The following is a 23,606-nucleotide window of genomic DNA, read 5'->3' as shown; positions in this document are numbered from 1 at the left end:
GTCCCCTTCTTTCTTATAGCCCCCCTTTATATACTGAAAGGCCTCTCTTAGGTCTCCCCAGACCCTTCTCTTCTCTGTGCTGAACAGCTCCAGCTCTCTCAGCCTGTCCTTGCTGGGAGATGTTCCATCCCTGAATTATTTTTGTGGCCCTTCTCTGGACACTCTCCAACAAATCTATGTCTCTTCTGAACTGAGGACTGCACATCTGGATGCAGTATTCCAGGTGAGACCTCACCAGTGCTGGGTGGAGAGACTGAATCACCTCCCTGGACCTGCAAATCTATGAATTCCCACATTTTCTGTGTGTGCACTTCAGAAAACCGACTCCCACCTCTCAACACCCCGTATTCATCCCTCTCTGGGTATTGGCTATTTATAATGTAGTTGCTTACATTACTGCCTGTGTGTGGCTGGGAGCTTAGAGGCTTAGTTTGTTCGTTGAAGTTTTCTCTGTGTTATCAGTGGGACTAGTAAAAGATATCCAAGACTGCTGTGTTGTGTCCATGAAGGTATTTGCTAGCTTCCTTTCCATTCACCTGCCCTGAACCCATCATTTAGTTGTTGCTGTGTTTTTTGTTTCTGTCTGGTAGCGTGGCTTTTTTCTTCTCTTTCCTTCTCCTCCTCAGATTTGGAATTGCATGGTACTTTCTGGTGTTCATGATATATTCAAAGGACACACAGTTTTGACTACTTGGAGGAGCTGTGAATTAAACGTCAGCCTTCTACATACTGATTAGGCACTTTTCAGTTATGCCAACCCATAAAAGAAATGGAATTGGAATTTCCACTCTCTCTCATTAGCATATTTTAAAGGTTTCCTTTAAAAAGTACAAAGACTTTCATAGTGGTAGATGCCTCCAGTGTTATTAAGAGATGATGCAGAATTATAAAATAGTTTGAGTTGGAAGGGACCTTAAAGCCCATCCACTTTGAATCCCTGCTATGGGAAAGGACACCTCCCACAGACCAGGCTGCCCAAAGCACTATCCAGCCTGGCCTTGAGCATTGCCAGGGGTAGGGTATCCATAGCCTGTGCCAGGACCTCACCACTCTCGTAGTAAAGAATTTGTTCCTTGTATCTAATCTAAATTAAATTTCTTACAGCTTAAAACCATTGTCCTCATCCTGTATACTACACCCTTTGATAACCAGTCCCTCCCCAGCTTTCCTGTGGCCCCCTTTAAGCATGAAAAAGCCACAGTGAGGTCTTGCTGGATTTCTTTCTTCTCCAGGTTGAACAAGCCCAGCCCTCTCCAGCCTGTATTCATGTTTGGGATTGCCCCATGCCAGGTGCAGGACTTTGCACCTGGTCTTGTTGAACTTCATGACATCATGGGCCCCCCTCTCAAGCTTGTCCAGGTTCCTCTAGATGGCAAGCCCTTCCCTCCAGCATGTCAGTCCCAATACAGACGCCTGAGGGCAGCACTTGTCACTGGTTTCCACCTGGACATCAAACCATTGAATGCAACTCTTTGAACATAACTGTCCAGCTAGTACCTTATCTGTTGAATGGTTCACCCATTAAATCCACATCTTTTCATTTTATAGGCAAGACTGCTGTCCCAGGTCTTGCTAGTTACACAACGAAAGAGCATGCTGACCTGCTTCTAAGGTTAATGATTAAATAAATTAAAAGTACAAAGGAGGACAGCTTTTTTCAAGAACTCTGTACTTCTTTCCCTGTTATATACACAATTATCATCAATTATTTTACAATTACCTCAAAATTTTGATAAGTTAAATATTTCTTTCTGTAGTCAATAATTATTTTCCTGTGGGTAAGTTAAAGCTTACACAGACCTTCATATAAAGGACTGTGGTGGGTGTCTCCAGAACAGAACTCTACAGCTTACTTTCAGTGAAATGGCTCTTCAATTTCTGTGTTTTTACCAACGTACTGGGATATTTTTTCTTCTTCTATCATCTTTAATCTTTGCGGAATGTGGGAAGATCCTGGTGATACCTCAGGATGGAAGTCATTGGCTCAGTATGCGACCAGTAGTAGGAAAACTCCAGCAAAATGGACATGATGTTGTTGTGGTTGTACCGTCATCAAGTTTTCTTATGAAGACAAAGGAACATCAAAATTATACAGTGAAAGTATATCCAATACCTTATACAGATGAGCATTTACATGGCGTGCTCAAGTCGTTTGTTAATGATCATCTTACTGAGCAATCTACATTGAAAATGATCATCACAATGTATCGCAGCACTGCAGAAGCTTTCAGGTTTTTTTTCACCATGTGTCAGAGCCTCTTGCACAACGAAGAAATGATGCAGTATTTGAGAAAGAGCAAATTTGACGTTGTTTTCACAGATCCAATTCTGATGTGTGGACCAATACTTGCTGATTATCTTTCAGTTCCTTCTGTCTACTTCTTGCGAGGATTTCCTTGCGGTATGGATTCAAAAGCTACCCAGTGTCCAAGCCCTCCTTCTTATGTTCCCAGGCTCTTCCTAAATAATTCCGATAGCATGACATTTGCTCAGCGTGTGAAAAACATGCTGGTCAATATACTGGAGCTTGTTTACTGTCAGCCTTTATTCACTGTATTTGAAGAACTTGCGTATGAGATTTTGCAAAAGAAAGTGACGGCTACAGACCTTCTGAGCCATGGATCTGTCTGGCTCATGAGATATGATTTTGCCTTTGAATTTCCAAGACCAATAATGCCAAACATGGTTTTTATTGGAGGGATAAACTGTGCTCAGAAGAACAAGCTGTCTCAGGTATAGAACTTTATTTTATTTTTATTGAAAACCAAGAACAGAAGTATGTAAGTATCTTACATTGAAACTTCACTAAAAACACCTTCTTATTTAAAAATAGAAAGCTAATCAAAAATCCTGCAAGATTCATAAATATTATTTGCCAGTACCCAGCATTCTGATTAAATCATATCCTGGCAATCTTAAAGTCTTGTCACATAAGAAAACTTAAGTTACATGTAAACAGTATGCAAATGATGAACTGTTTTTTTGAATTGAAGCTCATCTGGATTTTGGCAAGTGACAGCCATTTCTCTCCTAAAGAACTTGGTAGCTTCTATTTTATCTCAGTTTCTAATGCTACATCCACCTCCAGAAGAGCAGGCACCACAATCATATTGCTACATAGCTCTGAAAGAGTAGCCTGAGGAACACACATAGACACTGTCTGGTCTTTATCTGCTCCACAGTGTTCAGGACTGTCCATCTGGACACATCAGGCACTTGCTGCCATGCCAGGAGCATTCAATCCACCTGATTTGGTGGCTGTGGGAGCTATGGACTCTAGGTGTTGCCATCTGACTGTACTGACAGTCATGAAAAGCTTGCAGGATAAAGGGCACCCAATTACTGTTGTTGGAGGCAGCCTTGGCATCAGTGTTGAAGATTGGCATGGGCATTTCTGTGCACGTACATCTATATACCCATTCTCCTTTTTCATTCTTGAAGGTTATAGGACTAACATTTTTGCCATTTGTCAATTGTATTTCTGTCCATTCAGTCAGGTAGATTGAATTACCTCTTTCTCTTTATGTCAAGGTGTTAATATAAGCTGAAAAAGAAATCAAATGCACATGAGGGTTAAAATTTGGAAAAAGTAGCAAATATATAAGCTGCAGCCAAATCTAAACCCCAGAAGAAAGCCTTTCAAAAATACATCCTCTTGTTCTTTTTAAGTTATTTAATTAGATTCTAGGCATGGATGTCTTCTATAAATTCCCATACAGGTTTTTGGGTGAGAGCCAGACCTCTGAATCAAATTTGGGGGGGGGGGGGGGGGGAGGGAAGAAAAGAGTATTCAAGAATTACATCTTCTAAGTGCACCTGAATCAGAATTGTGTAGAACAAAGCCCTGATATCTTCTCTTTTGTTTAGATAAGTATGTTTTGTATTTGTGTTGGAGGTGACTGAGACAACCTTTGTACCACAAGAGTCTTTAGGGCCACAGAACAAAGCAAACCACCTGGTTCTCTCTATCTGGTTACATATATCTGAATAAAGGGAAAAAGAATAGCCATTGCTTGTACAGTCTTTCAAAAGGACATAAATTATAAGTAGGAAAGATCACTGATCTGATATTAAAGACTCAAGCAGATGTCTGTGAAAGCCCCATGAAGGAAGCACGTGGCTGTCTGTATTCATATGTCAGAGCCTAGCTTGATTTCACCTAGTGTTCATCAGCCTTTGCTATGGTTATGAGTAACAGGCCTGTCTGTGTATCACCTTTTCCTGAGCTGTGAAAATTCACATTAATTTTTGTCATAAACTATGGATATGTGGATAGTGCAGGTGGTAGAGCTAGATGTTCTTTTTGAAGGTGGGTTCTCATTGAGATTAAAGCTTTCTCACAAGGCTTGGAAATAAGTAGGCAGAAAATGCAAAGGAAAGAAGGCCCCACCAGTGTTGTAGAGCCTTGGATGCCTGAAGTAACAAACTGTGTGCTGAATGCAGGATTTTTCATTGTAGATAACACTTTCCTGGTCACCTACTTATACATAAAGTTTTACTGCAGCAGGTAAACACCAGTAATGACTCAGCAGTTTAGATCAGGAAGGATCTGACTCCACAAAGTTCATGGACTGTGTCAGCCTTGAACTGAGCTCACACAGGCCTTGGACTCACAAGTTCATCAGCTAGAGACACGTTGGCTTATGTTATCTGAAGGTCGGTGGTTCTCTTTTGCAATAGTTTTGCAGTTGATAGGGTAAGAGGTTAGATGGAAGTTTTATGTTTTAATGGGGAGACATTTTCAGTTGGGTACCTATCTTCAAAAATGCAATTTCAATTCAATGGAAAAAAAACTTCATAGTTTTTCTCAATTTTACCAATTAGTTTGCTTTTTTAAAAAAACAAAAACAAAAATGAAAACGAAAAAACACAAGTACTTCCACAGTGATTTTTCATATTTATCTATTATACCCCACTGCACAATTTGCCTCTGCTTTATTAGGAAAAAAATACTTATTAAAAAATACCAAGTTACTGCACTGTAACAACTCTGACAGAATTCAGTGAGGTGAAGCTGTCCAACTCTATATGGCTAAGAGGAATTCTGGTGTGCTCTTTACAAACCGAGTAGCACCATATCATGTAATCCAAACAGTGTTTCTGGACAATCATGCTGTGGATGCATTTCTGTCACGTGTTCCCAAGTACCCTGGAATAAGTTGTCAGTAAATGTCCAAGTCCAGTTTCTTCTGTCCTCCCAAAGAGCTCCAGCAGCTGCACAAACCACACGGTAGCCTGCGTTGGTGCTCATCCCACTTGCCAACATGTCAGACAGCCTGCTGTCTGAAGACGTTTGTGTTGGGTTCTGGGACACTGGTTTAAGGTCTGGAGTGATGCGATGTGCATCCAACATTGTTTTATCAAAGGTCTCCATTTGGGTGCCAAGATTCCAGTTGTGTTACAGCCCACCTTCTCTTCACTTACTGAATGTGCAGCAAGAACGGGAAAACCCTGTGAGAGATGCATGAATGTGAGGCAGATGTTTTGTGTGTGATGGGAGAGGAAGCCTTAAATGGGAATGAAAGTATTGCACATGTGTGTGAGAGAATTTTCCACTCTGTGACAGATTTTCTGTGCAGAAGCTTTCTGTTTTCCCTTGCACTGGTGTTGCTGTAAGATGGCTAGGATGGTCCCATCCTATTTCATACATGTGTTGGAAATAGCCAACACCCTTTGGTCATGCTGATATAAACTATGAACTGATTTTAGGTAGTATATAAGTTCAATTCAATCACATGAATGAGTAAAACCTAGGCATGGTTATTCATAACTTATTTGCCAATATGAAGGTTCCAATTTGCAGACCCAGATTTAAATGATCAGCTGAAGGTGACCCAGCATCGACTGAGCACCTGAGAAATGTTCTCTTACAAACAAGAGAAGTCAGAAACCTGCATTTACCTTGGCATCCCCAATAAATACTCACCATCTCTGAGTGAGAGATGCTATGGCATGTTCATTAGCTCACTTAACAGCCACCCACAGCACCTTATCCTTAAACCATGTCTGGGAAAGGAGCAAAAGATTACATAGGTGCCCAGATATCACCATCTGATCTGATCACTAGGCAGGGAATAGGTCTCCATCTCCTTCCTACATCAGAGCTACAGTAATTCTGCATTGAATAGATGTTGCTGTATGAGAACAGAAAGAGATTGCAGAGATTTGTCTTTCTAGTGATTGTTTCAAGTGTATGGATACTAGAGGAAAATAATCAGCTTTAGGAGGTGTAGCTGTAGCTAAAATCCAAACTTTTCCAGGCAAAGTGCAAGAGACAGGCAAGAGTTAATCCCAGCTCCTTGCGTGACTTGCATTCACGTACACAAAGTTATTAACTCCTGCCCCTGTGAAACAGTACCTGAGCCCAAGGATAAATCCCTGCTCTTAGTGTTACAATGAACATTTCCCCAATGACTCAGCTTATCTCAGAACAGCAGTTGTTTGCATAGTTACATCAATCAGCCAACACTGAGCATAGCCAACTCACTCAGCAGCTAGCAGTCCTCTATCTCCCAGTGTAACCAGAGGCAAGAAGAGTGAATAGGAGAGATGGGGGGTCTGCACTGATGGGCTGCTGATGCTAAGAAGGTCATCAGTCTGTGGTACTGGTATGGAAAGGAGATGGGTGAGGCACTGAATTGTAGTCACAGTATGGGAGAGCCAAGTTTATGACAGCAGTCACACCTTTCTCGTGCTTGTGCAAACCTGCTTTTGAAGTCCAAAACCATTTCAACATTTTATAATCATCAATCTCCTGACATGAATCCAGTTGCGTGCAAACTGCTAAACACGTGAAACAGTAACTCAAAAGGGCAAAAGTGTCATTGCCAAGTGCTATATTTGAGTAGGTGGATTGAAGCCTCAAAAGCTTTCAAACCACCCAGCTTGCTCTTGCATGGATTTCTTTCCACCTTACAACATGCTGATGGCAATGCTTCTCCCCTTCTTGTGCTGCTTGAGTACTGCTGCTGCTGGGAAGTTGCTGGTGGTCCCGATGGACGGCAGTCACTGGCTCAGTATGAAGGAAGTGCTGACTGTACTGAGCAGAAAAGGGCACGAAATAGTTGTTGTAGCACCAGACAGCAGTATCCTCATAGATTCTTCAGGGACTTTCACGACGAAGACGTATCCTGTACCATACAAGCAGGAAGAGTTAGAAGAGCTTTTGCATACTTTTGGCATGAACAGTTTCAGTGAACGGCCTTTTCTTACCAGATTTTTGGATACTTGGGAACATTTTAGAAAGTCTTCTGCTACATTTCAAGCTGCCTGCAGTTCCTTACTGTACGAAAAAGAGCTGATGAAATTTCTGGAAGAAAGCAAATTTGATGCAGTCTTTACAGATCCTCTGACACCCTGTGGACAAATAGTTGCTCTGCATTTGTCTATTCCTAGTGTTTTCTTCTTGCGGGGTGTTCCATGTTCTATAGACACTTATGCTGCCCAGAGCCCAAGCCCACTGTCCTATGTCCCACGATGGTTCTCATTCAGTACAGATCATATGACATTTCCTCAGAGAGTGAAGAACGTACTGATAGGCATTTCAGAGTATTTTACCTGCAGCATTATCTTTTCACAATTTGAAAGACTGGCCTCAGACTTTCTCCAAAAGCCTATGACATTGACACAGCTTCTAAGTCACGGATCTATTTGGCTGAAGAGAACTGACTTTGCCTTTGACTATCCCACGCCTGTGATGCCCAGTATGGTTTTCATTGGAGGCATAAACTGTGGAAGGAAGAAGCTGTTACGTCAGGTTAGTGAGTGACTGGGAAATGTTCTGGCAGTCATATGCTTGCATGGTCTGTGCCAGATCTAAAGGCATTTGATATAGACATTACTTACCTACAGGTGGTATTTAGAGTAACTGTTTCTGTATCACAATGCATGTGAGTAACAGTGGTGTCGTTGACCAGCAGAAAGCATGATTCCATCTTCTTTCCGACCTGCCCAGCACAGGGATTTTGTTCTCTAAGGAATGCTATGCTATATTTAATTCCAGCTGGTCAGGTACACAAACTTCACCTGGTCCAGGAATTAATGCATAAAAGTGCAGGTGGATTTAACAGTTCTTCCAAAAATTCTTTGCCCCATGAGACAATAGTGTATTTCTTCAAGAGCACTAGCTGTTTATCCAGTCAGAAAAGTAACTCACTGGGTTAAGTGCAATAGCATTATTTGCTCTTTTCTGTAACAGTGGTGCTGTGCTTGGTTTGAGTTGAAAGGCTAATTATTATGGGGGAAGTTACAGTCTAGCAACAGTTTCCATCACAAAAACTAGGCAGCTGCATGCTCAGCTGTCCTTTTATAAGACACCCAGTTCAGATAGAAAATGTTTTCCTGTGAATATTGTGGGGTCTTTAATGCTGATTACCTCTTGCATGTGTGTGATGCATGTTGACTTTCTGGTGTTCACGATGTACTACATTAGCTTCATGATGTACTACATTAGCTTGTAGCTACATGTGATGTGTCTCAGCTTCTTGCTTGCTTGTGATAAGTACAACAGTCTCATGCTGTGAAGGCAGCCATTAAGTAGAAAAGGATAGATGGGAGGAGATAGCACTCCTCAGCAGCTGGTGAATCTCCAGTTAATGGCATCCAGCAGTTCCAGCAGCAAATCACGTTGTTTCTTGAAAGAGATAAAAGTTTTGTCCTATGCAAATGCCCCTTACAAAGAAACAGGCATTTCTCTGTTCTTCCCTTGAACGTTTTTCACTTCTCTGTGTCATACATAGTGTATGTATTCCTCCTGCCTGTCAGCTCTTCTATTCTTCCTGTAAATGCATATGCCTTTGTGATTATGAATTAAGGATGCTTTATAGTAAAACAGATTTGCATTTTACAAGCTTGCACACCTTCCCTAGATCCAACCTTATCTGCCCTCAGGCTGTGCTTAATTCCTCCCATTACTTCACCTGACGCTGCCCATTGTTAGTACTGTTTACTTCAGCTGAGCAGCTATTGCTCAGGTCTTGCTTACTCACAGAAATGTCTTTCAAATTACAATAAACCCTCTCCATGGCCACTTCTATTGGGGTAGTACTTTTTTTTCCCTGTTCTGTTCATCTGTCCTGTTTAAAGGCTGCTTCAGGGGCAAGCCCAGACAGACCCTCCGGGAAAGCAACGGGACCAGTTTGCCTGCACGCAGTTCCACTTTAAATTTCGACTCTCCTCTAAAACCAGAGCTCACTTTCACCCTTATCTTGCAAGGGTTAAAAAGTTCAGGGTCCAGCATATTTTTATTACTGATTCCTTAATAGCATTCCAGCCCTTTATTTGTTACCTTCTAGATGTAGCTAGGCATCACAGTTATACGTAAAAGAAAAATGTAATACTGAAGGTTAGCACATGTCTAACAAAAATGCTTGCTAACTGCTCAGGCATGGTATTTTAGTTTTAGTTTTTCCTCTGAAATAAGAACACCATGGCTTGCCATTCAAAAACAGTTCTTGTTTTGAAAGTGCTATTGATTACTTCTGCCCGGGCTTTAACTAACTGGGTACCAAGGGATCTGAGTGGCTTTATTTTCATGCAATTCTTGTCAATTGGCAGTTAACATTCTGGTTGCTCTTTCAGTTTACAGAATGACAGAATTGTAGGGGTTGGAAGGGACCTCCAGAGATCATCGAGTCCAACCCCCCTGCCAAAGCAGGTTCCCTACAGCAGGTCGCACAGGTCGGCATCCAGGCAGGTCTTGAACATCTCCAGAGAAGGAAACTCCACCACCTCCCTGGGCAGCCTGTTCCAGTGCTCCGTCACTTCACCTAAAGAAGTTCTTAGGCACATTTGTGCAGAACTTCCTATGCTGCAGCTTATGTCGGTTTCCCCTTTTCTGTCTCCACTCACCACTGAAAAGAGTCCGGCCTCGCCATTCTGCCCCCCACACCTTAGATATTTATAGACCTGGATCAGGTCCCCTCTCAGTCTCCTTTTCTCAAGGCTGAACAGACCCAGTTCACTCAGCCTTTCTTCATAGGGGAGATGCTCCAGGCCCTTCACCATCTTGGTGGCCCTCTGCTGGACTCTTTCCAAGAGATCCCTGTCTTTTTTGTACTGGGAAGCCCAGAACTGGACGCAGTGCTCCAGATGAGGCCTTACCAGGGCAGAGTAGAGGGGGAGGATCACCTCCCTCGACCTGCTGGCCACGCTCTTTTCAATGCACCCCAGGAAGCCATTGGCCTTTTTGGCCCCAAGGGCACACTGCTGGCTCATGGCCAACCTGTCATCCACCAGGACACCCAGGTCCCTCTCTGCAGAGAAAGTCTTATACTTCCACAGCATGGTTTCCTTATTTTCTTGTACATAGTTTTTTTTCAGTGAATGATTTGTTACACAGCATTATTAGTGCAGTACTTGCTGAAAAAAATGTTATTCCCTGCAGTCCCACTATTCATTCAGTGCAAACGGATGGGCATTATCCAGTTTAGCTATGAATCAGATGACTGCTAGAGAGTTTGGCTGAACTTTAAAACCTTCAGTTTGTCCATATCAGTGATTATATGTTCACCACAAAGCAAATAAGCCTAAAGGTCATCACATAAAACACAGCTCAGTTAGCTTAAAAGCCCAGAGGTGCCTGTGTTCATTAGAACACCGCTTCCACATTTCTGCAGGAATGGCCCTGCTGCTTCCTTCTCATCCACAAGTCTCAGTGTCGCTGCTTCTGCTGCTGTCCGTGCTCAGCTTGGCTGCAGGTGGGAAGCTGCTGGTGGTGCCTGTAGGTGGGAGCCATTGGCTCAGCATGCGGGAAGTGTTAGTTGAACTCAGGCAGAAAGGACATGAAATAGTCATCGTTTCACCTGAATTCAATCTCCATGTAAAGCCATCAGACAATTTTACAATGAAGCTGTACCAAGTCCCCGTCTCAGAGGAAGAGACAAATGGAGTTTTACAAGCATTTTTAAAGCAGGCTTTTGAAGAAGGATCATTCCTGGAAAGATTTCATGCAGTACGAGAAAGATTGAGAACACTCTTTGATTTAGGCGTCATAGCCTGTGAACAGTTACTGAACAACAAGGAGCTCATCAGATATCTCGAGCAGAGTAACTTTGATGCTCTCTTTACAGACCCTGTACTGCCCTGTGGAGCGATAGTGGCCGAGCACCTTTCCCTCCCTTCTGTGTATTTGCTAAGGGGAATACCATGTGGATTAGATTTTGAGGCCACTCAGTGTCCCAATCCCCCTTCTTATGTCCCCAGGCTATTTTCAGACCATACAGATCACATGAACTTCCTCCAGCGTGTGAAGAATGTCATCTTTGACACCTCCAATCTCTTTCTTTGTGACTTTCTTTATAAACCATATGAAAAACTGGCTTCTGAGTTCCTTCAGCGAGATGTGACCATGCTAGATCTCTATCGTAAGGCTTCTGTATGGCTTCTGAGGTATGACTTTGTGCTAGATTATCCAAGACCATTGATGCCCAACATGATTGTGGTTGGAGGAGTGAACTGTGCTCACAAGCAGCTCTCTCAGGTGGGTTGTGCTCTGGTTTTAATTCTCATTCTGATAGACTTCCGTGCTCCTAAAACTGTGATTTTTTATAATGTAGATATTTAGTTCCCAATGGAAGTGACCTGTGCAGGCATTAGTGAAAACAATGGTATTTCTGTCATTTCTTCCTCACTTTCCGCTTTTTTTTCCTGTATAGACCACTTCACCTTTTCATTTACAAAGTATGGTGAATTGAGAGGCAGTAAGTGGCTTCTGGCATGTTTTCTTTTCCTGTACAAGAAGGCATTCTCCCACTTGGCTGAGGAGAGGTAAGAGTGTATGAAAAGTATAGGGATGTGTCCCTTGTGTGTATTCCAATGGAGTTGTGCCCTGCATTGAAAGCTTCATCTGGCATTAGAGCAAAAAGCTATCTTAGGTTAATCCTCAGTGAAAGAGTGGTCAGGTGCTGGAATGGGCTGCTCAGTGAGGCAATGGAGTCACTGACACTGGAAATGTTCCAGAAGCATTTACATGTTGTATAGAGGGGCATAGTTTAGTGAGAACTGTTGGTGAGAGGCGGGCGGTTGGCTGGATAATCTTGAAGGTCTTTTCCAACATTGGTGATTATATTATTCGATGTTTCTGTCAAATTCAGTTTAACTGTGAAATGAACACTGGATTTGTTACACATGACTTTTTTGCTATATGTTCTTGAAATACATTATCTATGGTGCTGAGTGACATGGGATTTGCCTGCTCTCATAAGGATCTCGTACTGAGCTATGGAAGGGTACTGGAAAGTCTGAGGGACTGCTGCTGCCTCACAGTCAGATAAAATCTTTCAACTTGATACCTGTTGGGAGTAGTGTCTGTTGGTTATAGAGAAATGCACATCAGGCTTCTGTCCAGAGGCACCCTTGCTGTCTTACGACTTCTTTCTTTGTTCGTGAAATTGCCTGCTGTATACAAAGGTATTTCCAAAGCCAGAATGAACAGGAATGTCACAGATGAAGGATGCTCAAGCTATGGAGAAGAGTCTGTGTTTACAGGCAACCTCAGACAATCTTTCCTTGGAGATGACCTTGTGATATCTCAGATGCCATCCATGTTGTGAGCCTGAAGGAGAAATGGTGGCATGGTGGATCCCGGTGAATTGCACGAGAGCTGCCACCGTGTTTTTCACCTAGAATTTCTTCCAGGGCTGCTCTCAGTAGAGGAAAAATTCTTTGCTCTTCTAGTGAAGGTCTGTAGTGGGACTTTGTACCCATTATCGAAAGGGACTACCAGGTTCCAACAAAAGTAGGACAAGGTGCTCTATTACTTGAGTTCTTTACTCAGAGGCTGGCCAGCTGTTCTGAGGCACTGACAGTACCTCACTGTGTGGGTGATGTGTCCTGCAGTCAAACTGCTGCCATTTTAAACAGCATCTTGAACAGCTCTTTCACATCAGGTGCTGGCCCATAGGCCTTCTAGAATGAATGTTCAGAAGGAGAGCCACGGTCAAAGGAAAGAAAGCAGCTGCTGCTAGGTGCAGTGGTGATGTGGGCATGACAGATCTCCTGTGGATGCAAAAGTTTCACCCTGAGGGAGGCTATTAGAAGCACAGAGCAACACACAGCCACTCCTGCCTCCTTCCAGGGTCACACATCACTATTCCTCTAAAAGGAACAGATGGGGCGTAGCTGGTGGGAGCAGTGGCGCCACCCATCCATGGACTTGGTTGAACTCTAGTGCTGGCTATCCAGCCTTTTATCAAACCAGTGCTTAAACATTTGCCACAGCAATTATATTACGGAAGGATCAAAATCTACGGCATTGAGCAGATAGCTTAAAGAGCACAGGGCTGTTGCTGTTGCTTCAGAGCTGCCCGGAGTTTTCTTGCAGTGCAGCTCTGCCACATTTCTGCAGGAATGGCCCTGCTGCTTCCTTCTCATCCACAAGTCTCAGTGTCGCTGCTTCTGCTGCTGTCCGTGCTCAGCTTGGCTGCAGGTGGGAAGCTGCTGGTGGTGCCTGTAGATGGAAGTCATTGGCTCAGCATGCGGGAAGTGTTAGAAGTCCTGAAGCAGAAAGGACATGAAATAGTCGTCGTTTCACCTGAAATCAATTTACAAATAAAACCATCACGGAATTTTATTATGAAAACCTATGCAGTCCCTTTCACACAGGAAGAGATGGATGGATATTTCCAAGCATTTTTAAAGGAGGCATTTGAAGTAGGATCATTCCTGGAAAGATTTCATGCAGTACGAGAAAGATTGAGAACACTCTTTGATTTAGGCTTCATAACCTGTGAAGAGTTATTGAACAACAAGGAGCTCATCAGATATCTCGAGCAGAGTAACTTTGATGCTGTCTTTACAGACCCTGCACTGCCCTGTGGAGCAATAGTGGCCGAGCACCTTTCCCTCCCTTCTGTGTATTTACTGAGGGGAATACCATGTGGATTAGATTTTGAGGCCACTCAGTGTCCCAATCCCCCTTCTTATGTTCCCAGGCTATTTACAGACCATACAGATCACATGAACTTCCTCCAGCGTGTGAAGAATGTCATCTTTGACACCTCCAATCTCTTTCTTTGTGACTTTCTTTATAAACCGTTTGAAAAACTGGCTTCTGAGTTCCTTCAGCGAGATGTGACCATGCTAGATCTCTTTCGTAAGGCTTCTGTATGGCTTCTGAGGTATGACTTTGTGCTAGAATATCCAAGACCATTGATGCCCAACATGATTGTGGTTGGAGGAGTGAACTGCGCTCACAAGCAGCTCTCTCAGGTGGGTTGTGCTCTGGTTTTAATTCTTATTCTGATAGACTTCCGTGCTCCTAAAACTGTGATGTTTTATAACGTAGATATTTAGTTCCCAATGGAAGTGACCTGTGCAAGCATTAGTGAAAACAATGGTATTTCTGTCATTTCTTCCTCACTTTCCGCTTTTTTTTCCTGTATAGACAAGTTCACCTTTTCATTTACCAAGTATGGTGAATTGAGAGGCAGTAAGTGGCTTCTGGCATGTTTTCTTTTCCTGTACAAGAAGGCATTCTCCCACTTGGCTGAGAAGAGATGACTTCCCCTCTGTGTCTGCCAATGGAGTGGTACTCTGCACTGAAAGCTTCAACTGGCATTAGAAAGAAGCACATTCTATCAGGAGCACAGTTCCATACAACATGCTCCCTCCCTTCTTCTGTTTTACACTCTACTGTTCATCCTGTAGAATATTCTGCAGCTTATCTATTGTATCCACCTCTTTTGCACCCACCTATGTTCTTTTCTGATTTCTAGTGCTTGTTGCCTGACCTCTTACTTAATCCAGGATTATACATTTACCACTCTTCGGGTACATCCAAGGTTCACAGGTTATTGAGTTGCTCAGGTTACTTAAAAGTGCAGAGCTGATGCTTTTCTTTCAGAGCTGCCCGGAGTTTTCTTGCAGTGCAGCTCTGCCACATTTCTGCAGGAATGGCCCTGCTGCTTCCTTCTCATCCACAAGTCTCAGTGTCGCTGCTTCTGCTGCTGTCCGTGCTCAGCTTGGCTGCAGGTGGGAAGCTGCTGGTGGTGCCTGTAGATGGGAGTCATTGGCTCAGCATGCGGGAAGTGTTAGATGGAGTCAAGCAGAAAGGACATGAAATAGTTGTCGTTGCACCTGAAGTCAGTGTACACATAAAGCCAACGAATAATTTTATTATGAAAATGTACCCAGTCCCTTTCACACAGGAGGAGATGGATGGCAGTTTCCGGGAATTTTCTAAGGAGGCGTTTGCAGAAGGACCCTTTCTGGAAAGGCTTGCTACAATTCGTCAACGTCTTCAAAGAATGTCTGCCGTATACCTGTCTTCTTGTGAGCATTTACTGTACAACAAAGAGCTCATCAGATATCTTGAGGAGTCTGAGTTTGATGCTCTCTTTACAGACCCATTTTTACCCTGTGGGCAGATTCTGGCTGAACATCTTTCAATCCCTTCTGTGTTTCTTTTACAGCAAATACCATGTGGATTAGATATTGATGCCACTCAATGTCCCAACCCCCCTTCTTACGTCCCCAGGATTTTCAGTGGCAATTCAGACCACATGAACTTTCTCCAGCGTGTAAAGAATATTCTTTTTGACATCCCACATTCTATTCTTTGTCATCTTCTCTTTCAACCGTACACAAAACTGGCCTCCGAGTTCCTTCAGCGGGATGTGACTGTATTAGATCTCTTACGCAAGGCATCTATTTGGCTTGTACGATCTGACTTTTCTATCTATTATCCAAAACCACTAATGCCAAACATGATCATAATTGGAGGAATAACCTGCACTCATAAGAAGTTATCTCAGGTAGGTGATTCCTTGTTTCTTTCTTCACTAGTGTTTTCACTGTAGAAGTTTGTATCATTTAGTTAGAAAGATTTAACAGTATAAACAGGTTCAAACTGCTTTTCACATACCAAGAGATGCCAGTATTTGTTTAGATGAAGACACTAACATATTACAGTGTAGAAATTGTGTTTAGAACAGATATATCTCAGCTGATATCTATATAGATCTATACATCTGAATCTACGCTTGTTGCTCTGAACCAAGCCCATAATACCTTCTGCTACCATCTGAGAAATTCAGCTTCTCTGCTAGAGGTAGGAATTGTAAAAGGTGATGAGAACAGCTTAAGATGTTTGTATGAGAGCGCTGTTCATGAGAGCAGCTGGTGCTTCTGCTAGGTAGGTGTCAGTGTCTCTGTGTGCTTGTAGATGAGTGCAGTCAGAAGAAATGTGAAATAGTTGGCCCTGAAGGTGCAAGAACAGATCTCCCAATAAACATCAGAGAGGAAAGAAGGAGATGGGTGCAGTAGTGTTCTGAAGGGAAGACAGGGATGGACGTTACCTGATGAGCAGGTCTCATGGAAAATCATCCTATAAAAAGTCTGAACAGGCCTGCGAGGGAATAGTTGTGTCTGTGCAAGGAGTGTACCCCCTGATGCTTGACGAATGTGGAGCACAGTTGTACACAGAACCACCCCTTCCTCGTTACAAGATCACATGTCACTGTTCCACGAATGGAAACAAATGGTGTTTCATTGATGTTTTCATCAGACTAACCAGTCCCCTGTGAACGGCCTGAACTTAGTACTTGTTATCGAGACTTTTATGAGATCACAGGTTACACATTTACTACACAGCAAATACCTTGTTGCAGGATCAAAAGTTATGATATAGCACAGACAGCTCAAAGAGCACAGGGCTGTTGCTGTTGCTTCAGAGCTGCCCGGAGTTTTCTTGCAGTGCAGCTCTGCCACATTTCTGCAGGAATGGCCCTGCTGCTTCCTTCTCATCCACAAGTCTCAATGTCGCTGCTTCTGCTGCTGTCCGTGCTCAGCTTGGCTGCAGGTGGGAAGCTGCTGGTGGTGTTTGTGGATGGCAGTCCCTGGTTCAGCGTGCTGGAAATGTTAGAAATTCTGAAGCAGAAAGGACATGAAATAGTCGTTGTTGCACCTGAAGCCAATATAAATGTAAAGCCATCAGGGAATGTTACTGTGAAAACCTACCCAGTTACCTTCCCACAGGAAGAGATGGATGACAATTTCCACAGATTTGTAACGAATTCATTTGAAGAAGGATCATTTCTGGAAAGATTTTTTAGATTACGTGAAAATATGAAAAAAGGCTTTGATTTAGGTTTCCTATCCTGTAAACAGTTACTGCACAACAACGAACTTATCCGATATCTGGAGGAGAGTAAGTTCGATGCTCTCTTTACAGATCCTATCCTATCTTGTGGAGCGATACTAGCTGAGCATCTTTCCATCCCTTCTGTGTATTTCATGAGAGGAATACCCTGTGGATTAGACTTTGAGGCCACTCAGTGCCCCAATCCCCCTTCTTATGTCCCCAGGCTATTTTCAGACCATACAGATCACATGAACTTCCTCCAGCGTGTGAAGAATGTCATCTTTGACAACTCCAATCTCTTTCTTTGTGACTTCATTTTTAAACCATTTGAAAAACTGGCTTCTGAGTTCCTTCAGCGAGATGTGACCATGCTAGATCTCTATCGTAAGGCTTCCGTATGGCTTCTGAGGTATGACTTTGTGCTAGAATATCCAAGACCATTGATGCCCAACATGATTGCAGTTGGAGGAGTAAACTGTGCTCACAAGCAGCTCTCTCAGGTGGGTTGTGCTCTGGTTTTAATTCTGGTTCTGATAGACTTCCGTGCTCCTAGAAATGTAATTTTGCAAGTCATATATATATTTAGTTCCCAATGGCAGTGAGCTGTGCAACTCTCAGTGAAAACAATGGTATTTCTGTCATTTCTTCCTCACTTCCTGCTTCTTCTGTGTAGGCAGTTCCATCTTTTCATTTACAAAGTATGGTGAATTGAGAGGCAAGAAGTGGCTTCTGACTTGTTTCTTCTCCCTGTACAAGAAGGCATTCTCCCACTTGGCTGTGAAGAGATGACTTCCCCTCTGTGTCCACTAATAGAGTGGTAGTGTGCACTGAAAGCTTCAACTGCCATTAGAAAGAAAAGCTCTCTAAGGTCAATTTAACTGTGACATGAACACTGGATTTGTTCCAGATTACTTTTTTGTTATGTGCTATTGAAATACGTTGAGTAATTTGGTCCTTTCTTGCTCTCATAAAGATCTTTCTTTAGATCACTCATAAGGAGTGATGGGAGGGTAGTGGAAAGATGGAGGGACTGCCACAGCCTCACAGTCAGAGATAATCATCAACTTGGCAACTGTGGGGAGTAGTGTCTGCTGTTTATAGAGAAATGCACATCAGGCTTCTGTCCGCGGGTACCTTTGCTCCCTTACCAATTCTTTCTCTCTCAGTGATGTTATCTGCCATACACAAGGGGATTTCCAAAGCAGAATGAACCAGAATATCTCAGGTCATGGATGTGCAAGCTCAGAAGCAGTATCGATGTTTGTTGGCAGACCTCAGGCAAATGATCCTTGGTAATGACCGTGATATCTGAGATGCGGTCGATGTTGTGAGCCTGAAGGAGGTATGGTGGCATGGTGGATCCTGGTGAATGGCACGTCCAGGGATGGACGTTACCTGATGAGCAGGTCTCTTGAAAAATCATTCTAGAGGAAGTCTGAACAGGCCTGCGAGGGTATAGTTGTGTCTGTGCAAGGAGTGTACCCCCTGATGCTTGACGAATGTGGAGCACAGTTGTACACAGAACCACCCCTTCCTCGTTACAAGATCACATTTCACTGTTCCTCGAAGTGAAATAAATGGTGTTTCATTGATGTGTTCATCAGACTAAGCAGTCCCCTGTGGAATGCTGAACTTAGTACTTGTTATCGAGACTTTTATGAGATCACAGGTTACACATTTACTACACAGCAAATACCTTGTTGCAGGATCAAAAGTTATGATATAGCACAGACAGCTCAAAGAGCACAGGGCTGTTGCTGTTGCTTCAGAGCTGCCCGGAGTTTTCTTGCAGTGCAGCTCTGCCACATTTCTGCAGGAATGGCCCTGCTGCTTCCTTCTCATCCACAAGTCTCAGTGTCACTGCTTCTGTTGCTGTCCGTGCTCAGCTTGGCTGCAGGTGGGAAGCTGCTGGTGGTGCCGCTAGATGGGAGTCATTGGCTCAGCATGCAGGAAGTATTGGACAAGCTCAGGCAGAAAGGCCATGAAATAGTTGTCGTTGCACCTGAAGTCAGTTTATATATAAAGCCAACGAATAATTTTATTATGAAAATGTACCCAGTCCCTTTCACGCAGCAAGAGATGGATGACATGTTCCGGAGGACTGGTCAGGATGTATTTGCTGAAGGATCCTTCTTGGAAAGATTTATTATAGCATATCAAGGGTTGAAAAATAGTTCTACTATGTTCCTGTCTATTTGTGAACAGTTACTGTACAACAAAGAACTTATCAGATATCTTCAGGAGAGTAAGTTTGATGCTGTCTTTACAGATCCACTGCTACCTTGTGGGCAGATACTGGCTGAGCATCTTTCAGTTCCATCTGTGCTCTACTTGCAGCAAATGCCGTGTGGCTTGGAATTTGAAGCCACTCAGTGTCCAAATCCCCCTTCTTATGTCCCCAGGATATTTACAGAAAATACAGACCACATGAACTTCCTCCAGCGTGTGGAGAATGTCGTCTTTGAAATATCAAATTTTTTTCTATGTGATGTCGTGTTTCAGCCATATGCAAAGCTGGCTTCTGAGTTTCTTCAGCGAGATGTGACTGTGCCAGGTCTCTTAAGCAAGGCTTCCATTTGGCTCATTAAATTAGACTTTGTTTTACACTATCCAAGACCACTGATGCCCAACATGATTATGGTTAGCGGAGTAAATTGTGCCCAGAAGAAGCTAACTCAGGTGGGTCATCTGTTTTCTTTTTACTGTCATTCTTGTGGGCTTTTACATACACTGAGATGTTGTGACACATTTTTTTTGGAAGGTTTCTTTCAGCTGTTGATGGCGAAAGGATTTCAGGCTGCTTTTTATTTATGAAGAGCTGCCAGTACTCGACTCAGTGAAGATAACCGAATATCTCATTCAAAAGATATAGTATTTCAAATTTAAATGGCTCTGGGTAACTCTTCTAAAATATGTGACTGTATTAGATCTCTTACACAAGGTATCTATTTGGCTTTTACTGTTTCATTATCCAAGACAACTGATACCAAACATGATCATAATTGAAAGAATAACCTACACTCATGAAAAGCTATCTCACATGGGTGATGCTCTAGGTTGTTTCTTTTTCTTCTCCTAAACTATTATTTTCACTATAGAATCTTTTTATCATTTAGTTAGATAGGTTTCTCTAACTGTGTAAACAGGTTCAAGCTTCTTTTCACTTACCAGGGGGTGCAAGTACTTGTTTTGGTGAAGACACTTGCATATCACAATATAAAAATTGTGTCTAGAACAGAGATATCTCAGCTGACATCTATGTAAATATGCAGAGGGTTTGAATCTATTCTTGTTGCTCAGAAGCACACCCAAAATACCTTCTGCCACCATCTGAAGAATTTAATTTCTCTGATAGAGGTAGATAGTATAAAAGGTGGTGAGAATAGTACAAGGTGGTTTTTTTGTGTGTGTATGTGAGCAGTTATGGTTATTTGTGAAACTCCTAGTTTGGTCTTTCAGATTTGTCTTTACTTAGAGGTTGAACCTATGCTTATGATCCTTCTCTTACTGTCTGTTGGTTGCAGAACCAATATCCTATGCCAGATTCTGCCCTTGGCTTTTTACAGCAGCAAGAACTTGTGGCAATTCTTGCTTTGCAGACCTCTTCCTCCTTTCGCTGCTTCTCATAGTGTGTTTCTACTTTGGGTGAATTGCCCTTATACAGAAAGCTATTTTCAGGTGTGGATGAGGTGGCTATTATTCTCTCAGCCTTGAGTCCCAGTTGCACTAGTACTCCTTTCCCAGCATTCCTCCAGAAGGGAAAAACCTGTTCCAAAAGCCGGGGAATCACAGAATCATGAAATATGCCCAGATAGAAAGGAGCTACAGCGGTCATTGAGTCCAACCCCCAGCCTCCCACAGCACCACCCAAACCCAATCCCCGTGGCTGAGGTTTGTGTACCAATGCTCCCTGAGCTCCAGAAGCTTGGGGCCGTGCCCATTGACCTGGGAGATGCTCCGTGCCCACCACCCTCTGGGGCACAGCCTTCTCCTCGCACAACCTGACCATCCCCTGACTGTCACTGTCAGCAGAGAGCACAGCTCTGCTCTGCCCTTCCACTCCCCATGAGAAGCTGTGGCCCACCACAAGGGACCTCCCCTCAGCCTCTTCTTTTCTGGAATGAACAAACCAAGGGACCTCAGCTGCTCCATGTTTCTCGCTTTGCAGACCCTTCCCAATCTTCAGAAGTATTTTAAATTTTGAAATATGTTTGAGTATTCCAGGTCTGTAATGCCTAACATGGTCTTGATCGGAGGCATAACCTGTACTCGGGAAAAACTGTTATCAAAGGTTAGTTACCTTTTTATTTTCCCCCTTACTTTCCTATGGCTGCATTGTTAGCTTCTACCACTTTCCTAGGCAATGACCGTGTGATAACAGAACGGGGCCATGCTCTAGAACATGCTGCCCAGCGTAACAGAGGATGCACAATCCCTGCAGTTCTTGAAGGCCACTCTGAATAGGGCTCTGGAAAATCTGATCTGGAGAGTGGAAACCCTGTGTGTGACCAGGGGTTGGAACAGGGTGGGCTTTAAAGTCCCTTCCAACACAACCATTGAATAATTTCATATTACTGAGAGACTACAATAATCAGACACCTTCAATCAGATCAAGGGAAAGGACGAATATTAAGTCCTCTCTCTCTGTTGTGCTGCACTGGAAGTACCTCATTGTGTGGATGATGAAGTGTCCTGCAAACCAACCTGGGATGGTGCTTCAGTCATCATCAGCCTCCCCATTCCAGACAGACTCTTGAACATCTCCTTCAAATCCAGTGTTGGTCCATAGGCCTTCTAGAGATGAATGTCCAGAGGGAGAGGCCATGCCCAGAGAAGAGAGAGCAGCTGCTGCTAGGTGCAGTGTTGATGTGGGCATGACAGATCTCCTGTGGATGCAGAAGTTTCACCCTGAGGGAGGCTATTAGAAGCACACCCACACAGACCTATTCCTGCTTCCTTCCAGGGTCACACACCACTCTTCGTCTAAAGGGAACAGATGGGGTGTAGCTGGTGGGAGCAGTGGCACCACCCACCCATGGACTTGGTTGAACTCCAGTGCTGGCTATCCAGCCTTTTATCAAACCAATGATTAAACATTTACCACACAGCAATTACATTATAGAAGGATCACAATCTACGGCATAGAGCAGACAGCTCAAAGAGCACAGGGCTGTTGCTGTTGCTTCAGAGCTGCCCGGAGTTTTCTTGCAGTGCAGCTCTGCCACATTTCTGCAGGAATGGCCCTGCTGCTTCCTTCTCATCCACAAGTCTCAGTGTCGCTGCTTCTGCTACTGTCCGTGCTCAGCTTGGCTGCAGGTGGGAAGCTGCTGGTGGTGTCTGTGGATGGCAGTCCCTGGTTCAGTGCTCTGGAAATGTTTGAAGTCCTAAAGCAGAAAGGACATGAAATAGTCGTCGTTGCCTCTGACAGCACTTTAAACATAAAGCCATCGGAGAATTTTATCCTGAAAACCTACCATGTTGACTTCCCACAACATGGGATGGATACCAGTTTCGACACATTTTTAACGGATATTGTTGAAGAAGGATCATTTCTGAAAAGATTTTTTAAAGTCCGTGAAAATATTAGAAAAGTCTCTGAGTCAACCATCATATCCTGTGAACAGTTACTGCACAATGCAGAACTTATCCGATATCTCGAGGAGAGTAACTTTGATGCTCTCTTAACGGACCCTGTACTGCCCTGTGGAGCAATACTGGCTGAGCATCTTTCCATCCCTTCTGTGTATTTCATGATGTTAATACCATGTGGATTGGAATTTGAGGCCACCCAGTGTCCCAGTCCCCCTTCATATGTTCCCAGGGCATTTTCAGACCACACAGATCACATGAACTTCCTCCAGCGTGTGAAGAATGTCATCTTTGACACCTCCAATCTCTTTCTTTGTGACTTCATTTTTAAACCATATGAAAAACTGGCTTCTGAGTTCCTTCAGCGAGATGTGACTGTACGTGATCTCTTAGGCAAGGCTTCCGTATGGCTTCTGAGGTATGACTTTGTGCTAGAATATCCAAGACCATTGATGCCCAACATGATTGCAATTGGAGGAGTAAACTGTGCTCACAAGCAGCTCTCTCAGGTGGGTTGTGCTCTGGTTTTAGTTCTTGCCTTATAGAGTTCTTTGCTTCTGCTTTTGCTGCGTAGGCAGCTCCATCTTTCACTTGCAAAGTATGCTCAAACGAGAGTCAGCAAGTTGTTTCTAACTTGCTTTTGTTTTGCTTTTAAGGCATCATTCTCCCAGTTGGTTGAGGATAGGCAAGTGCGTGTGGTGAGTGTAGGCAAGTTTCCCTTCTCTGCATGCCACCGGAGTGGTGCTCCACCGTGAGAGCTCCAACCTTCATTAGGAAGCAAATCTGTGTGAAGGAAATGTATCCATCAACACTGGATTTGTAACAGACTGCTTTTCATTATGTGTTATTGAACTACTTTTGTATGGAGTCGAGTACCTTTGCTGGTCTCATGAGTACCTCGCAGTGAGTGAAGGAAGGTTGGTAGAAAATGTGAGGG

The 23,606-nt window shown here is 43.4% G+C and overlaps 7 protein-coding genes across 10 annotated transcripts in view; all 7 read left to right on the top strand.

Annotated features, from left to right (window-relative positions):
- Positions 1-1,861: 1,861 nt before the first annotated feature.
- LOC125697271 (UDP-glucuronosyltransferase 1-6-like) lies at positions 1,862-3,752 on the top strand. The gene has a single exon (XM_048954274.1). It carries the CDS (start codon positions 1,864-1,866, stop codon positions 2,737-2,739), a length of 876 nt encoding a protein of 291 aa, XP_048810231.1. The 5' UTR covers positions 1,862-1,863; the 3' UTR covers positions 2,740-3,752.
- Positions 3,753-3,786: 34 nt separating this feature from the next.
- On the top strand, positions 3,787-7,772 carry LOC125697274 (UDP-glucuronosyltransferase 1A1-like). Its single transcript, XM_048954276.1, has one exon. The coding sequence runs from the start codon at positions 6,896-6,898 to the stop codon at positions 7,766-7,768; it is 873 nt and encodes a 290-aa protein (XP_048810233.1). The 5' UTR covers positions 3,787-6,895; the 3' UTR covers positions 7,769-7,772.
- Positions 7,773-10,618: 2,846 nt separating this feature from the next.
- LOC125697264 (UDP-glucuronosyltransferase 1A1-like) lies at positions 10,619-14,405 on the top strand. Its single transcript, XM_048954265.1, has 2 exons — positions 10,619-11,388; positions 14,118-14,405. The coding sequence occupies exons 1-2, from the start codon at positions 10,619-10,621 to the stop codon at positions 14,290-14,292; spliced, it is 945 nt and encodes a 314-aa protein (XP_048810222.1). The 3' UTR covers positions 14,293-14,405.
- Positions 13,255-23,606, top strand: part of LOC125697255 (UDP-glucuronosyltransferase 1A1-like) — an 85,554-nt gene continuing 75,202 nt past the window's right edge. For 2 of the 3 annotated variants that reach the window (XM_048954243.1, XM_048954238.1), the window contains exon 1: positions 13,255-13,426. In XM_048954243.1, the coding sequence (XP_048810200.1) occupies positions 13,348-13,426 (79 nt within the window). In that variant the 5' untranslated portion in view covers positions 13,255-13,347. Of the gene's footprint in view, positions 14,118-23,606 lie in introns of all 3 variants that reach the window. The other variant, XM_048954234.1, reaches the window with a different exon arrangement.
- On the top strand, positions 14,829-15,812 carry LOC125697269 (UDP-glucuronosyltransferase 1A1-like). The gene has a single exon (XM_048954272.1). The coding sequence runs from the start codon at positions 14,892-14,894 to the stop codon at positions 15,795-15,797; it is 906 nt and encodes a 301-aa protein (XP_048810229.1). The 5' UTR covers positions 14,829-14,891; the 3' UTR covers positions 15,798-15,812.
- LOC125697270 (UDP-glucuronosyltransferase 1A1-like) lies at positions 16,622-23,602 on the top strand. The gene is made up of 2 exons (XM_048954273.1): positions 16,622-17,580; positions 23,179-23,602. Exons 1-2 carry the CDS (start codon positions 16,720-16,722, stop codon positions 23,212-23,214), a joined length of 897 nt encoding a protein of 298 aa, XP_048810230.1. The 5' UTR covers positions 16,622-16,719; the 3' UTR covers positions 23,215-23,602.
- LOC125697272 (UDP-glucuronosyltransferase 1A1-like) lies at positions 18,774-22,381 on the top strand. 2 transcript variants are annotated; one of them, XR_007378747.1, is made up of 3 exons: positions 18,774-19,759; positions 21,305-21,371; positions 21,441-22,381. XR_007378747.1 is itself a non-coding variant. In XM_048954275.1 (2 exons), the coding sequence occupies exons 1-2, from the start codon at positions 18,899-18,901 to the stop codon at positions 21,317-21,319; spliced, it is 876 nt and encodes a 291-aa protein (XP_048810232.1). In that variant the 5' UTR covers positions 18,774-18,898; the 3' UTR covers positions 21,320-22,381. The 2 variants fall into 2 exon arrangements, 1 of the variants encoding a protein (XP_048810232.1); XM_048954275.1 differs by having other exon boundaries at positions 21,305-22,381.

The sequence above is a fragment of the Lagopus muta genome, chromosome 8 (genome assembly GCF_023343835.1).
Source record: "Lagopus muta isolate bLagMut1 chromosome 8, bLagMut1 primary, whole genome shotgun sequence".
In the NCBI taxonomy this organism is placed as follows: Eukaryota; Metazoa; Chordata; class Aves; order Galliformes; family Phasianidae; genus Lagopus; species Lagopus muta.
The sequence above is the reverse complement of the archived record's forward strand: the minus strand, read 5'-3'. Positions and strand labels throughout refer to the sequence as shown.

Excerpts from the sequence above, each read along its gene's own strand:
- LOC125697271 (XM_048954274.1), top strand. The coding sequence starts at position 1,864 with ATGGCTCTTCAATTTCTGTGTTTTTACCAACGTACTGGGATATTTTTT.
- LOC125697274 (XM_048954276.1), top strand. The coding sequence starts at position 6,896 with ATGGATTTCTTTCCACCTTACAACATGCTGATGGCAATGCTTCTCCCC.
- LOC125697264 (XM_048954265.1), top strand. The coding sequence starts at position 10,619 with ATGGCCCTGCTGCTTCCTTCTCATCCACAAGTCTCAGTGTCGCTGCTT. Across the intron at positions 11,389-14,117 it reads GCTTCTGTATGGCTTCTGAG|GTATGACTTTGTGCTAGAAT; the intron begins GTATGACTTTGT and ends ATGGCTTCTGAG.
- LOC125697269 (XM_048954272.1), top strand. The coding sequence starts at position 14,892 with ATGGCCCTGCTGCTTCCTTCTCATCCACAAGTCTCAGTGTCGCTGCTT.
- LOC125697270 (XM_048954273.1), top strand. The coding sequence starts at position 16,720 with ATGGCCCTGCTGCTTCCTTCTCATCCACAAGTCTCAATGTCGCTGCTT. Across the intron at positions 17,581-23,178 it reads CTCACAAGCAGCTCTCTCAG|GTGGGTTGTGCTCTGGTTTT; the intron begins GTGGGTTGTGCT and ends CAGCTCTCTCAG.
- LOC125697272 (XM_048954275.1), top strand. The coding sequence starts at position 18,899 with ATGGCCCTGCTGCTTCCTTCTCATCCACAAGTCTCAGTGTCACTGCTT.